Genomic DNA, 16135 nt, shown 5'->3' on the forward strand with positions numbered 1-16135 from the left:
GTAGAGCTGGTCTCTGTTTCCTTGTTCTGCCTCTGTGTGACTGTCCTGTTCAGCACCACTTCTTCTGGAAAGGGTCTTCCTACCCATGTTTTACCAGCTCTTTTGACCTCTGGGTGTGTCCTGTGGGCTGGTTAGCCCTAGTGTTGGGTTTATAAGGCACCCTGGTCTTTCGACACATAACTTTCTTAACCTTGCAATCTCAGAGTCCACATAGTTATAAAACCAAAGTCATTAGGAAGTTGCGTCAGTCACATGTTTGGCACACAGGTAATTCAGTGTCCCTTGTGCCCTAACTCCAGAACATATGGATAGATTGTTGCTTTAAAGACCCTGTCCTAGGGGTCAGGGAGATGGCTCAGTGGAATAAGTGCTTCCCAGACAAGCACAAAGGCTGAGTTCAGTCCCCGGTTCCACCACACACACAAAAAAAAGACCCTGTCCTTTCCTCCCAATGACCCTGTCCAGCCACAGGTGTTGAGATATCCAGGACCATTCCTAGGATGGTACCTGTAGCTGGTGAATGGACTTCCTTGTCCCCAGGCAAATCTTCAGAAGTGTAGAGCCCATTGTTGATTGAGTTTATTGGAAAGCAAGCCAAAGCCATGGCTCAGAAAGGGCAAGGAAGGGGAGCCAAAAGGAAAAATCAGGTAGTTCCAGAAGCTTCTCAGGAGTGATAATGTTTCCTTCAAGGGCATTTCTGTTAACTGTATCCTTCTCACATCCACATTTCCTTTGAAACTTTCTATTTTATGGATTTCTATCCAGTACCATTGCTATTAAAAACCAGTTTGTATGCCTGTCATCAAGCGGAAAAGTGGTTTTGTTTTGTTTGTTTATTTCTTTATTTATTGAGACAGGGTCTCAATATATAGTGTAGGCTGAACCTGACCTCACTATATAGCCCAAGGTGGTCTTGAATTCACCAAGGTCCTCCTGCCTCAGCTTCCTGAGTGCTGGGATTACAGGTGTGTGCTGCCATATCTGTCAATAGTGTTTTGGTTTTGATTGATGAGATATAAAAAGGGAAAGATTTTTGTGCCTGTAGTCAGAGTTTGTGTTAAAGTTGAGTGACTTTGTGGTGGAACCTAACATAAACTGGTCAGCTGAAGTTCCAGGAATTTGGGACTGGGTGGGCTAGACCTCAGACCAGGAATGCTAGAGAGAGAAGAGAAGCAGACTCAGGGCCCAGCTCAATTTGAGTAGTTTATTACTATATATATAGTTATATATAGTATTGTTGTGGAACTGAGGGAAGGCTCCCTATCTGTATGACCTTTTTGGGAATTATTGACCTAGAATGTGATTAGAATCCCAGGTCTATAGTTCTTTTCCCTCACTTTCCTTACCTTGGGCACTGTATATAAAATCTATGTGGTCTTGAAGTATAATTTGGGGGAGTCTACCACTGAACTACATTCTTTATTTTTGAGATAGGATCTCAGTATGTACTCCAGATTAGTGAATTACTTTGTAAACCCTTTTTTTTTAATGGTACTGGGGACTGAACTCAGGACCTTGAGCTTGCCAGGCAAGTGCTTATTCTACTGAGCTATCTTCCCAGCCCCATTCTAAGCCTTTTTACTTTTTATTTTGAGACAGGTTCTCACTAAGTTTTCAGGCTGGCTCAAATTTATAGTCCTTTTGCTGCCCAAGTACCTGGGATTACAGGCTTATGTCTCATTCCTGGCTGGGCCACATTATTAGAAGTTCTTGTGGGCTATACTGTTCTAAGCTTTCAATGTATGTGTGTGTGTGTGTCTGTTCAGTGGCAGGTGGTAGGCTGCTTCCTATTCTCTGTGGTCTTGAATATAGATGCGATGGCTGGAATTGGAATAGCTGTTTTGGACCTTGAGAATAGTGTTGTGGGGTTGGCAGAGTCACAATATAGGAGCAGAGGTCTATTTTCTTTAACCACTACAATTTTGGTTTTCTGTCTCACAGCCAAATTTAATCCTACATCATTCGTATGCAGGTGGAAAGCAAGTTTATCAACAGTGGTAATGGGAACTATAGAAGACCTAGTCCCTGTACCTGTGCATCCATCAGCAGCAGTTCGTTCTGGTGGTTCCATTTTAGTGGTTCAGGCAGTGTTGGCTCCTTTCTTCCCTGCCCTGCTTTCCCCTTTGATATGTTTTCTCACAGTATCTCCTACTTATTCGAACCCCTGGGGCAGAAATCTGAGTTGTATGAAACTGCTCCCACCTGGCCAGGCCTCTACACATTCACCATTGTTAAGAGCTCCTCCTATAGACTTTGGCATATATTGTAAGCTTGGGTCTCATGGAATTTCTGGATGCTGTGGGTCCCCAGGGGCCACTGTGAGTGTCTGTGTGCTGTGTGTGCCTGGAGTTGTGTCTAATGTCAACCAGCCAGTAGATGCTGACTTAAAGAGCAAAACAGTTCTGGAATCTTGTGCCAGGAGTTAGTTAACCTGAGACATTGGACACTGAGATATGCAGACCTTTCCAGGGATAATCTGTGTGGCCCAGGGGTGTGGGAGGGCACTCAGGGCTTGGGGAAGCTTATGGTTTTGAATATTAATGACCTGGTTCAATATTACTATAAGTAGTCCAGTTGTACTGTGTACACAACACAGCTTGTGTACTGTGCCTGTGTTAAATTGCTGTGTTTTGCTGTCTGCATGCTCTACATATCCATCAGCAACAGTCAAGAAGGGTGAAGCTGAGCCATACACCTGAATGGTATTGATCTCATTTAGATCCTTGTCCAAATAGGGCAGGCCAGGTCAGGCAGGAACAGTAAGAAGTATGAGAGGCTGAACTCTCAATTAGGCAGAAGATAACTGGGACTTCTGAGAGGACATGTGACATGGTTGAGAAGCATCAGAGAGATGGAGAGGAGTTGCACATCAGATTTCGAGCAGGGCAGACAGTGGGAGATCTGCAACCACCTCCCAAGTTCCCAAGACACTGGTCCACATCGCTGATCGGATGGCTGATCTTTTATTTTACATCACATTTTTCTGCCCTCTGCTGTTCTTTAGTATAAAGCTTCATGGCTCAAGGCACTCCTTTGGATTCAGCATTCACCATCCTTTATGATCTGGATGTCTTTTTTGGTTTTTCTAGAATCACAGGAAACAAGGGTGAGGTTACCTCTGCTGGAACTGTCACACAGCCTTTAAGGACCAGCCTCGGTCCATCTGGATACAGTGAGTCCCCACCCATGTACTGATGGAGGGAATCACCTAGGGCATGTGTGCCTCAGTGGGCTGTATTATTGAAAACTAAAAAGTTCACCATTGCACTCCTAGAGGGTCCATGGGTACATCTTTTATGATTTTTCCCTTTTCCATAGCCTTCCTCTGGGAGATTTCAACCTCCACTGCATGCTAGTGGCTGCTAGATCTGTGTCCAGCCTGGACCTGCCCTGCCTGTTCATGCAGCTGCTCATTGCACATTGCATTGGGATATACCGGGCATCATTCCCGAGAGCTGCCACTCACTATCTACTTAATCCCCATCTCAACATAAGACACCATCAGCCACCCATAAATTAGAAACAAACCCATTACTCTTACCTCTTCCCTCCCCCTTCCCAATTAGTCGCACATGGAGCCTATCATTTCTACCCACTGGGTATCTCAGCCATGTGTCTTTAATTATGATCATTTTAAAAGCCAGGACAATGCTCTGTTCTACTTATATTTCCTCATGCAAACCACATCTGTCTAGAGCTTTGCAGCTTCTCTTCCATAATCTCATTTAGTTCTAGACTGACTGAGGATTTTATCAGTGAAGAAACGAGATTAAGTAGATGGCCCTTCTCTGCTCACTGAACTAACTCAGTGCCTCTGTGTCATTCTCCCTTAAACTATACTCTGACATATCCAAGCCTCACATTTTCCTTTGTAGAAATGTGCTTTTCCTTCCAAGCTGTTATTTGTACCTCCTCCCCACTTGAAACATCTTCCCTTTTTTCTACCTGGTTTCTACCTGTCCCTCCTGAGGGCTGGGCACAGGAGTTCCCATCCTCCAGGCAGTCTTCCCTGGCATGCCCCTTCCCTGCTCCCATGGCACCCTGTGTGTCCCATCTGAGCCTTGAGCATTCTGTGCTGTAATTAACTGCCATCAGCTTGCTTCCCCTTAGACACACTGTGCTCCAGAAGACAAGTAATGCTGTCTTATCCCACTGTGCTTTGCTCTACCCTCAGTGGCTTTGCACAGAGCAGGTACTCAATAATTCTTTGCTTGAGGAATGAAAGAACACATGAGATTACCTAGCAGAACAAGGAAAAGAACCCAGGGTTTGCCAGGTATGGCACACACCAGTAATCCCAGCGCTTGGGAGGCTGAGGCAGGAGGACTGAGTTCCAGGCAAGCTGAACAATATAATTCAAAGACAGCCTAGAGTACATAGCAAGACCCTGTTTCAAACAAAATGGGTTTCTGTCCCCTCAAAGTCCACTATTGCTTTCTTCTTAGAACCTTCTGCCTTCCTTGATTATATAGGCTCATTCTGTTAGAGGTTAGGGTTGGAAGACTCTGCTCAGGCCGAATATGTGTATGAAGGAAGCAGCCAATTAAATCTTTGTCCTTTCAGATCTGTGTGCACTAGAGATGGGGCCTATCCAAGAAAAGGGGACCGGGGTACTTACATACGAGTCAAGCAGAGATGACATTCATTTTTGTATGTGACCCCATCAGTGCCACAGATGAGATTAGGTGTCTGGGGACAATTTGGAGGTTCTGCCATGCTCTCGCAGATAGGCTATAGACACAGAAGAGAAGGGAGAGGACTCAGATTTAGTAGGAGTGGGGAGGGCCCAGGGCCCTTATAGCCTGAAAGAAAAAGAGGAGACTGGTTCAGGAAGACTCAAATTTGAGTCCAGCAAACGTGAAACCAGCCAGAGGACCCCAGAGTGTGTTTGCATCTGTGTGTACATGACTGTATATGTGTGCCTTTGGCAGGGTGTGTAAGTATGCACCTGTGTCAGCTGAGCTGAGGTGTGTGAACATTCAGATGTGTGCTTGTGTATATGTATGCAGAGTGAGTTTGTGCCTGCAAGCTCTTGGGGACTGGTTCATACACTCAGAGTTGGGCTAGAATTTCCCCTGCTGGTATACCTGGGGACCCCAGGAGATGGAGCCACTCTTATTTCCAGGAGGCCTCTGTCTCCAGGGACTCTCAAGCTTGCCCAGGCCTGTGTGATTGATCAGTCACATGGGGGGAAGGTGGAACAGTAAGGGGAGACTGGAAAAATGAAGCAGGGAACTTAATTGAAGCTTGGTCTCAAAGGAATTCAAGCCATGCCTGAGTTAGTGTGGTACAGCAGTTAAGGCCTGGCTCTAGAGTGTTGTCATTGACTAACTCATCCACATAAACTTTTTATTTATTTATTTAGTATTTTAGGAGAGGGTTTACAGAGTCTCACTGTATAGATCAGACTCGTATTAATCCTCCTGTTTACAGCCTCCCAAGTGCTGGGATGATAGGCACGCACCACCATGGCCAGTCTCAGTTGTCATCTCAGCACGCTCCGTGGGCAAGGCCAGCATGGCAGGCCCGGAATCGAACTCCCGCCCCTGTGTGTGTCTAAGCAGGCACTTTAATCCACTGAGCTATTTAGCTGGCCCTATCCACATAAACTTGAATGAGCTCTTTCTACTCTCAGAATGTCAGTTTCCTCATTTTTAAAATTTACAAACAATAATGTTCCTTTGACATGAGATTGATTAAAATAATTACAGTAAGTCCCTAATTTATGAACATTTGAGTTCTGAACTTCCACAGAGACAAATGGACCTCACACTGGCAACATTCATGGATGCAAACAAATTGTTGAGGTAGCCCATGTGTCTGCTGGACATTGTCACATTTGTGCTGCTGTGTGCTATAGTACAGTACAGTGGGATAGTCACTAACTGGAGGAGGAGGGTAGGGGAGCGGAAGGCTCATGAGCAGGAGATAAAAGGCATGAGGGAATTTCATTCACACCTCGTATGGATAACAACACAAGTTTTTTGATGGATTCAAGTCTGTCGATCCTCTTGAAAAAACGATCCAGTGATATCTGAGTAGTAGTTCTTTTTTCTCATCACAGATGGCTCTACTCTACCTTCTTTGCTCAGTTAGTAACTCTTCTTGTCAGTTCACTCCATGCAATCCCCTATATGCTGGTTGTTGTACTGTACTGTACCACTATTTTAAGGTAACAGTAAAAATAAAGGTAATTTAGTTACAATTGTACTGTACCATAATTTTAAGGTGACTATAAAAGTAAAAGTTTATTTATAGTATGTGTGTGTTTGGTTTTTTAATGCATTACATTGTATATTTGTGTCAAAGATGTGTAAGATGCTTACCAATGAACCTGACTTGCTGTAGGTAAAGTACTGTGTTTGGCTCATTTTGTGGCACCAGGTGCATGGAGCCAGGTTCTGACCAGCTGGTGGGGAATATCCTGAGGCTGCACTTGGGAAGCTGACTGTGAGCCTTCTCATTCACCTACTTGAAGGGGTGGATTGAATGAGTCCCAACGATGCCAGTGCCACTGCCTTGGAATCACTAGAGATATCAGATGCAGCCAAGATAGAATCAGGGTTTTCATGGATGAGTAGTGAAGTGTGTCTGGGGAGGCTGGATACCCCACAGGGTCATTCTGTATGGAAGAGCACCTCGTTGGCCGGAACCCTATGGCCTGTGTACTCTGCCTAAAGCAGAGAAAGTACTCTTTTCTGCTGAGTCTACAGGGGAGAACTCACAGAAAAGGGTCTTAGGAGAACAGGTTGGGGCAGATCCCAAGGGCTTCAAGACCAGGCTAGGATGTTGATGAGGGGACTGGGCCCTCTAGACTGAAGGAGGTAATCTGGGAGACTTGGAGGCTCAGGGAGCCACTCTTACTAATTTGGGGTCATTGAGGAGCAAGCAAGAATATGGAGACTAACAATGCTGGTTTCCTAGCATGGGTGAGAAGACCCTTCTACAGGGGGCCAGAAGAGTGACCAGCTGCCTTACCGTTCTGGCGGAAATGAACTTTCCTGAGGACACTGGCACTTCTGGAAGACAAAACAAAAATTAGGTGATGTTAGCTGGGCATGGTGGTACATACCTCCCTAGCTACTTGGAAGCTGAGGCAAAAGGACTGCCAAGTTCGAGGCAGGTGCTGAAGTATAGCTCAGCATCCCCTGGATTTAGTCTCTACCATTCAAAACAAAACAAAAACCATGTTGGCTTTGGGTACCCCCATCCTGGGATCTGAGTACTATTTCTCCTTTTCTGGAGACCTGGCTTAGCCACTGCTCAGTCTGGAGAGACAGTGAATCACCAGACAATGATGCTACCAGAAAGTTGGCATGAGTTTATGTGATCTTGGATTATATAAAAATAGTTAGGATTAGAGAGGTGACTGTTCTTGATTAGATCCCTTTGGAATTTGTGTCCTGTATAATGATAATGACAATGATAATGATAATTCAGCAGTTACTACATGCCAGGCATTGAGAATATGTGATTATAATTACTTTTCACACTTCTGTTACTACAGAGAGAAGGAGGGAGGCAGTAGTGGTTGCTATCTGTAATCTGTAACCCATAGCCCACTGCAGGACGGACACACTCATTTCCCCAGCTTCTAGGAGTGTCAGCTACTCACAGAAAGTCCCTTCCTAGGAATTATGCTGGGAAAATGGTACTGCCTCACCCAAATTTGCATCTTCTACCCAGAGATTGTTCATATCTAATGGTGAAAACCTATTGATGTGAGCACAAAGGTCCCATCCACCCCCTCGTCTCCATTTTCAAGCAGTGCTGAAGGGCCACACCAGATCCAGATCTCCCTGTGGGGTCATGTGACCCCCTCTGTTGCCCTGCCATCTTCCTGTTCCCTCATGGGTGTCACTCCTCATAAATGACATGCAGATCCTATAGTCTGATTCCTGGGGCACTTGAATGACTTAGGAGAGAGGCCAGAATAGCTTATAGGATGTGAAAAAAACTGATGTGACATTATGACAGGCAAGCATGGGAACCAGACCCATTTCTAAGGGCACAGGTGGGCAAAACTGTGGAGAGAGAGGGGCAAGATGCTTCCTTGGGTCTCTAAAGGGCTGTCCTGGGGCTGACAAAGAACAGAGCCTGTGTTTGCTTCGGCAGCACATATACTAAAAGAGCAGAGCCTATTCACACAAGGCTTTGAGGAGGTGAGTTTGGTTCCACAGGAAGCCTGTCTGTAAGGCTGACCAGACAGTTCAGGGGACTAAAGCACTTGCTTAGGCAGAGTGCAGTGGCCGGGGTTCGACCCCAGTCTGCCCCTGGGGTGCGCTGAGACTGTGACTGAGACTAGGTGTGTTGGCACATGCCTGTAGTCCCAGCACTTGGGAAGCTGAAAACAGGAGGATCACTACAAGTCCGATCTATGTTGTGAGATCCTGTAGACCCTGTAGACCCTGTATTAAATACATAAAAATAAAAATAAAATTTAAAAAGGAATTTTCCAGGGGAGCTATGCAATAATGAGGAGTGAAGGAGTCTGTCTCTGGAAGTACTGAGTTCCCCATCACTAGAAGTGTAAAGGAAACCTTTTTAAGAAATATTATTATTACCAGAGATTTCCAAGGCAGAGTGGAAGAAAGAGATTGAGACTGCTGCTTCTGATATGCCTGGTTGTGGGGCATCAGAGTGCACATCCAGTTCTGTTGCCACACTGCTTAAAATTCTTCCAGATTATAATTGATCAAATTAAGAATGACTCAAGTGTCCTTCCATGGGAGAATGGATAGATTGTGACACTTCCATACAGCTGGATACTATTCAGCAATAAAAACAAACAGCTGGTACACATCATGTGGCTGAATCTCAAAAACATTTTGCTGAGCAAAAGCAAGCAGACATAAAAGACTACACAGCATGTGACTTCATTTGTGTGAAATTCTAGGGCTTGCCAACTGGCCTGTGGGGGGGAAGGTGGAGAGCAGTGGTGGCCCGGGGCATGGAGCAGAGGGCAGGGTGGAGAGGACAGGCAGGAGAGACATTTCTGGGGTGGTAGAAATGTTCCGTAGCTCAGTGGAGGTTTGGGTCATGTGGGTGCATGGTTAAAGCTCATTGATAAGACCTGTTAGGTGATAATATTTATGCATTTTATGGTATATAACTTACCAAAAAGAAAACATTCCCTGGCTCTGTCCAGACCGATAAGCCTCCCTGTGGACCTGAGCACCTTAGTTTTATGTTTAAGGCACTATGGGAACTGGTCCCAGCCATGTTCCCTGGGCTCACTTGCTAATACATCCTTCATGTCCCTCAACCCCTATTCCCTCTGCATTCTGTTCCTGGAACAGGGGTTGTTGGTTCAGTTTCTCGTGACTGGATCTTCCCAGTCTTTCAAGGCCCAGATGCCCTCCCCATTGTCCTGCACAGCTCCCGAGCAGACCTGGATTTAGGCTACATCAGAAAAGCTTGTGCTGTCTCACTCCCTGGGTCATTCCTTTTCCCCTATGATCCCAAGTTTCAGGGGCTCCTTATCTGTCCCCATGTAGCATCTGCTCAATGCTGTACAAAGACAATGTTTAAGAATTGACCACTAGGGCTGGCATTATAGCTCAGCAGACTAAGCGCTTGCTTAGGTAAGTGCAGGGGCCAGGGTTTGATCCCTGGCACGGCACGGCACGGCATGCCATGCCAGCCCTGCCCCCAGGTGCACTGAGCTGGTGATGGAAACTGGGCATGGTGGTGCATGCCTGTAATCCCAGCACTTGGCAGGCAGAAATCAGGAGGATCACTACAAGTCCGAGCTAGGTAGTGAGACCCTGCACACACACACACACACACACACACACACACACACACACACACAAGAATTGACCATTAAAGTGCACCCTGGGGAGGGAGCATTCAGAATCCATGGTCTTAGCATGTCTTACTAGGGGATGCAGGGGGAAAGTTGCATTTATCCCTAGGCCTCCTTTGACCTGGACTTAAGGTGCCGTCTTCTCACAAGAGCCAAGTGGAAATCTAAAATGTTTATAGGGACCCTCTCTTGAAGGAAGACCCTGAAAGGGTCCAAGATGAACTTCTCAGGGAGTGGGTACTAGACTGGGAGTGAGCTGCGAGTGACCCACCAGAGCCCTGAGATCCATTCCTCCTACCTAGGCCCCAGGTCTGTGCCCCCTGGGGAAATGGTCATCCCAGGGATTGCCTTATAACTTATGGCTTCTGTCCATGTGGGTCCCAACTATTCTCCCAGCTTCCCACTGAGTCTATCCTTAACTAGAGAAGTTCTTTTAAGCTGTAACTGCTCAAAGCTCTCCAGGGCTTCCCATTTTAACTTAGCGAAAAGGCCAGACTCTCACATTGGCCCACAAGGCCTTAGTGGAGTTCCCAGTTGCCCACTCATTTCCTGTTTTTGTCATGTCCTGACTCACCCCAGCCACACTGGCTTCTTGAGTGCTTCTGCTTTGGGACGCTTGCCTGGAATCCCTTTCTCCCAAATACCTCTGCATGCCCTCCTTACCTGCTTCTAGCTCCCCTCACATCAGCTTCTATGAGACATCTCTGCTGATTTACACAGCTGCAAAATTCTCAGTTCCCATTGCTCCCTACTTTCTTTACCCTTTATCACATACTGGCTGGGTTTGTTTCTTTGTGGTACTGGGGATTGAACCAGATATACTATTAGCCTTTTTTATTTATTTTGAGACAGGGTCTCACTAAGTCACCATGCCCAGCTCAATGTAGTATCCTTCCTTTCTTCTTTTCTCTCTCTCTCTCTCTCTCTCTCTCTCTCTCTCTCTCTCTCTCTCTCTCCTTTTTTCTCTCCCCTCTTTATTTCCAGTACTATGGACTCAGATTCTCACTGAACTATATCCCCAGCCCTCTTTTAAAAAATAATCTTTTGGGCTGGTGAGATGGCTCAGTGGTCTAAAGCACCTACTTAGAACAAGTTTAGCAAAGCACAGGGACTGCAGTTCAATCCCCAAGCACCACATGCCAGCCAGCCCCGCCCCCTGGTGGGCTGAGCTGGCCACACACACACACACACACACACACACAAATAAATATTTAAAATAAAAAATAATCTTTTAAAAAAATTGTCTTTTATGTTTAAAAAAAATTTTTTTTTGAGACAGGTTCTCCCTAAGTTTCCCAGATAAGACTTAAAATTGCAGTCCTCCTGCCTTAGCCTTCTTGTCTATTGTACCTTTTTTGTTTTTTGTCTATTTTCCTTTCCCCATATCCCATTGCCTATCAGGACAGTACTTTTTCTGTTTTGATCACTAATGTGTGAAGGTCCCAGAACAGCACCTGACACAATTGTTGTGATGTGCTGAGATGCCCCAGGCCTGCGGGTGGCCCATTCCAGTGTCTGTCTAGCTCCATGCCAGGGCTCCCAAGGGCTCCATGGATGTGCTCAGTCCCCAATGACAGCCTGTTGGAGCAGCACAGCAGGTCAGCGAAACCAGGCTGAGTCTTTTTTATCTTCCATTAGTTTGCAACCATCACACCTGCTTGGCTCTCCTAAGGGCCGAGACCCACATTCTCCTTCTGCCTCCTTCGCCTCTAGCCTAGTAAATGCTTAGTGAAGCTTTCAGCTGGAGCAATCTCTTACTTCATAGCTGGAAAAGCTGAAGCCCTAGGAAGAGGAAGGGGTGGCAATTATGAACCAAGGTCAGAATTTGGAGCCAATTTCTTTCTCTTAGCTAGGCTTTGCCCACCACAGTGGAGGGTACACATGTGAAACAAAAGACCAATGTGGAAAGCTGGGCCCTGATGTGGTGTTCCAGGCTTACCTCTGCCCCCACCCCAAGCTCAATGATCAACACCAAGCTGCAGAGTCTGCCCACTCACCCCTGTCCACAATGAGGAGGGCAGCCAAGGCCAGGGTAACCACCCCCAGGTGGATAGCCATGCTGATCCTGAGCTGGTGCGGTCTCAGCTAGCCCAGGCCTTGGCAGGAGGAAGAAGGCAGACCTGTTTATAGTTGCCATCCCCACCCTTATCTTATCTGGGACCAGTTGGAGCCCAGAGTGTCACCCCAAGTTAATCCTTGCATCCTGGAGTTGGGAAAGGATTTGCTTAAGGCAGAGATGCTGAGTTGGTGGTGACGTGTGGCTGTGGCTGTGGGCCTGGCAGATTTCCAGAGTGAGTAAAAGTTTAGACAACTTGATTCTAGTCTGAGTGTTGAAGCAAGCAGGGAGAAGTAAAGTGAAGAGAAAAACAGAAAGACCAACGCATGGGGAGGGGATGACAGGGACATAGAGGGAATAGGGGAGGCAAAAACAGAGATGAAAAAAAGTGAATAGATGGTAAAAGGCAGAGAAAAGGACTGGAGACAAGGCTGCCTCCGCCAGTGCCTCCCCCAACCAACTCTGTGACTTCAGAAAGGGTCTCACTATGTAGTCTAGGCTGGCCTCAAACTCATAGCAATCCTTCCTGCCTCGGCCTCTTGAGTGCTGAAGTTACAGATGTGCACCACCATGCCTGGCTTTCAAAAAGTCACTTTCTTAACAAGATCTCAGTTTACCCATACACAAAGTGGATATGATCATTCTGCTCTATCTCCCTTCCAGGGCTGCCATAAAGATATGAGATGAGAGAATATTTTGAGGAGTATGAAATGAGGTGAAGGTAAACAGAACTAATTCTTTACTTTTATTGTTTATTTCAAACAGCTGCACAACTGTGGATACAACTGCAGGCAAAACAAAATAGCATGCCTTTAATAGTATGCTTCATGTGCTTCATGGCCTGGCCCTCCTCCTCCCACCCCCAAACAACACATTGAGAGGAAGATGTCCTTTAGCTTTGCAGATATTATATCTTCCTTTGTATTTTATTTATTTTATTTTTTTTTATTTTATTTATTTTTTTTTTTGTGTGTGTGTGTTTTGTTCCTTGAAGGTCTTCAGGGCACTTTTGCATGGCTGGAGTGTTGTGGGGATCGAACTACAGCAAACCGAGGCTGCCAGCATTGTGGAAGCAGCCACTTAAAGAACTGAGCTAGGGCTGGGCCCCATCTTCCTTTGTATTTTAAAAGGTTAAATATAGATACAGGTCTCTCTCTCTCTCTCTCTCTCTCTCTCTCTCTCTCTCTCTCTCATATGTTTTCTTAGACTGGGTCTTGCTATGTAGTTCAGGCTGACCTTGAACTTATGGCAATCTTCTTGCTTCAGCTTTCCAAGTGCTGGGATTATAGGTGTGAGCCACTATACTCAGCTAGATGTGATTCTTTTTAAGAAACAGCAACATCAACTGGGGAGATAGCTCAGTGGCAGTGGTACCAAAAAGACAAAAAAAAAAAAAAAAAAAAAAAGAAAGAAAGAAAGAAAGAAAGAAAGAAAGAAAGAAAGAGCAACATCTACAACTCCTCCACACCTATATAATTTGTATGAATGATTACTCTCAAAGAACTTCTAAGTTATAAAAAGCATGATAAATTTATATTTACTTATGCTTTTCTGTAATTATTTAGGTGAAAGATTCTCAGCTACAGACCTACAGATTAGATTTCCCAGGGGAGAATATTAAAATTACAAATTCTGGGCTTTACTCTGAAATATTTAAGTTAAAACATCAATGTTGGGCTGGGAGTGTAGCTTAATGGTAGAGGGCTTGCCTAGTCTGAATGGAGCCCTGTGTTTGATCCCCAGTATTGAAAAATACATTTTTTTTTAGATTCATTTTGGAAGATTTCGAGCCTACTGAGAAATTTTAAGAATAGTACAATGAATCAGTGGGAAAATTCTTATTGAAAAACCCCTGTGAGGGCATCAGGCAGTCCCGCAGTACTTTTGCAAACCATCAGAAGCCCCAGATCTGCAGCAGAGCCCAGCCTGAGGATACCAGTAGTTTTTAACTCAGCTTCAAAATTGTCTTTCTGGGGCCAGGGAGATGGCTCAGTAGAATAAGCGCTTGCCTGGCAAGAGCAAGGGCCTGAGATCAATGCCCGGTTCTGCAAAAAATAAAAATAAAAATAAAAAAAATTCCAAAATCGTCTTGCTCCACCTTAGGTACCTATATAGATAGATCTATTGATGTCTCTGAGGCAGGTGGCAGCCACCCTTCCATTGCTAAGCCAGGAAGAGCAAATATTTAATGATTATTTCCTGTCCTAGAACAAGAACACCATCTCATAAAGGGAGGAGGACTTTGACAGCAAGCTAGGTTCAGTCTCCCATCTTCTGCTCCAGCCTTTCTACAGCAGCACCTTTCTACGGCAGCACCATCTGGATGTTATTTATCCTTCAGTGATAGGGACAGCTTCACAGTTGGATGGTTTGGAGCAGAGTCCTTCCACGTGATCTGTTGCCCTGAGACTACTTGGGGTGTGTGTGTGTGTGTCTGTCTGTCTGTCTGTCTGTGTCTGTGTCTGTGTCTGTGTGTCTGTGTCCAGGTTTGTCTCTGGCCTCCTGCACCCACATGCACTCCAGGTGAGCACCACCAGACTGATCAGGGCTGGCCCCTTGCCTGCCTTCTGCCTTTGCACATGATGAAGATTGTGGGCTTCTCTTCATTTCCCATCTGACTCCCTAATGTGTTTTCACCAGTGTCCCAAGTTAGATTGAAAAAGGAATGAAGTAAAGTGAAAGGGTTGTTCACTTCCTTTTTTCGACTTTAGATCTCTGTTGATGTGGCAGGAATTTTGCTAACAAGAGACCAGAAAGCTCAAATTCTGCATCCCTGAACCCTAAAGTATTTTCCTATAAGCAGGCTGGTTTAGGGCTGCGGAGCAGCAGGGGAAGATGGTGTCCGTTGTGCCACAGCGGGCTTGGACCGTGGAGCAGCTGTGCAGTGAACAGCAGCCCAAGGAGGACATAATCAAGTGTCTGCAGGACCACGGTTCAGATTCATTTCTTGCAGAGCATAAATTATTAGGAAACATTAAAAATGTAGCTAAGACAGCTAATAGGGATCATTTGGCTACAGATTATAATCATCTTTTTGAAACTAAGCGTTTCAAAGGTACTGAAAGCATAAGTAAAGTGACTGATCAAGTGAGAAATGTGAAGCTCAATGAAGAAAAGCCCAAGGAAACCAAGTCTGAAGAGACTCAGGATGAGGGTCCACCAAAACACAAAATCTATTCTGAAAAAGGGAAAAAGAGATAAAACCAACTTTCCCAAAAAGGGAGACGTGGTGCACCACTGGTACACAGGAACGCTACAAGATGGGACACTTTTTGATATTAATATTCAAACAAGTCCAAAGAAGAAGAAAAATGCCAAGCCTTTAAGTTTTAAGGTTGGAGTGGGCAAAGATATCAGAGGATGGGATGAGGCACTTTTGACTATGATAAAGGTGAAAAGGCTGGACTGGAGATTGAACCAGAATGGGCATATGGAAAGAAAGGACAGCCTGATGCCAAAATGCTGCCAAATGCAAAATTCATTTTTGAAGTAGAATTAGTGGAAGTAGAATTAGTGGATTGAAACAGCAGGACTTAAGATCTGAAAACATCAGAGTGATTAAAACTTGGCCTTGAAACTTATGTAACTAGAACTTGTTATTGTTGTAAAGAATCAACTGGAAATTTCAAAGAGTTAAGTAAAACTTACTCGATCACATTTTTTGAGAAATGTAATCCCTTATAAATCCCTGAAACCTAAAGTATTTTACTATAGCTGTGTGAAATACTGGTTAAGGAAAACTATTTCCTTTTACCTCATGTTGTGAAACTGAAAAGTTCAATTAAAATATACCCACTGTCTTGAAAAAAAAAAATCAAATTCTGCATTCTTCAAAATAAAACCATAGACAGTGGCTGGGGAGATGGCTCAGTAGAATAAGCGCTTCCTTGGCAAGTGCAAAGGTCTGAGTTCAATCCCCAGTTCTGCCAAAAATAAATAAAATAAATAAATAAATAAAATAAAACCAAAGACAACAGATTTACATCAAGGGCATCCCATGAAGTACTGAACTCACCATCCGATTCTGAAAAAACACTACACTTCTCAAAAGTAAGGTTCACTCATAGTAACAAACTTCCTAATTCATCCTCCCATCAAAGTATGAACCTAACTCCTGGGTCCAACTGCTATTGGACAGTACCTCATGCCAGTGCATCTGAATAAGCCTCACCAAGGCTCACCTTAATTCATAATTCATTTATTCATTCATTCATTCATTCAGGAAGAGTTTAATGAAGCCTGGTGTGGTGGCACATGCCTATAACATCAGC

General features: G+C 44.9%; 1 protein-coding gene and 1 pseudogene across 1 annotated transcript; one reads left to right on the forward strand and one right to left on the reverse strand.

The window, feature by feature from the left end:
- Nucleotides 1-1578: 1578 nt before the first annotated feature.
- On the reverse strand, nt 1579-11866 carry Spink4 (serine peptidase inhibitor, Kazal type 4). Its single transcript, XM_004631921.2, has 4 exons — nt 11806-11866; nt 6979-7019; nt 4619-4731; nt 1579-3085 (listed from the first exon to the last, which is right to left on the reverse strand). The coding sequence occupies exons 1-4, from the start codon at nt 11864-11866 to the stop codon at nt 3040-3042; spliced, it is 261 nt and encodes an 86-aa protein (XP_004631978.1). The 3' UTR covers nt 1579-3039.
- A 2833-nt stretch (nt 11867-14699) lies between these two features.
- On the forward strand, nt 14700-15386 carry LOC101569205 (annotated as a pseudogene).
- Nucleotides 15387-16135: the final 749 nt, after the last annotated feature.

Source organism: Octodon degus, unplaced genomic scaffold (assembly GCF_000260255.1).
Source record: "Octodon degus isolate 3935 unplaced genomic scaffold, OctDeg1.0 scaffold00045, whole genome shotgun sequence".
NCBI classification, from domain to species: domain Eukaryota; kingdom Metazoa; phylum Chordata; class Mammalia; order Rodentia; family Octodontidae; genus Octodon; species Octodon degus.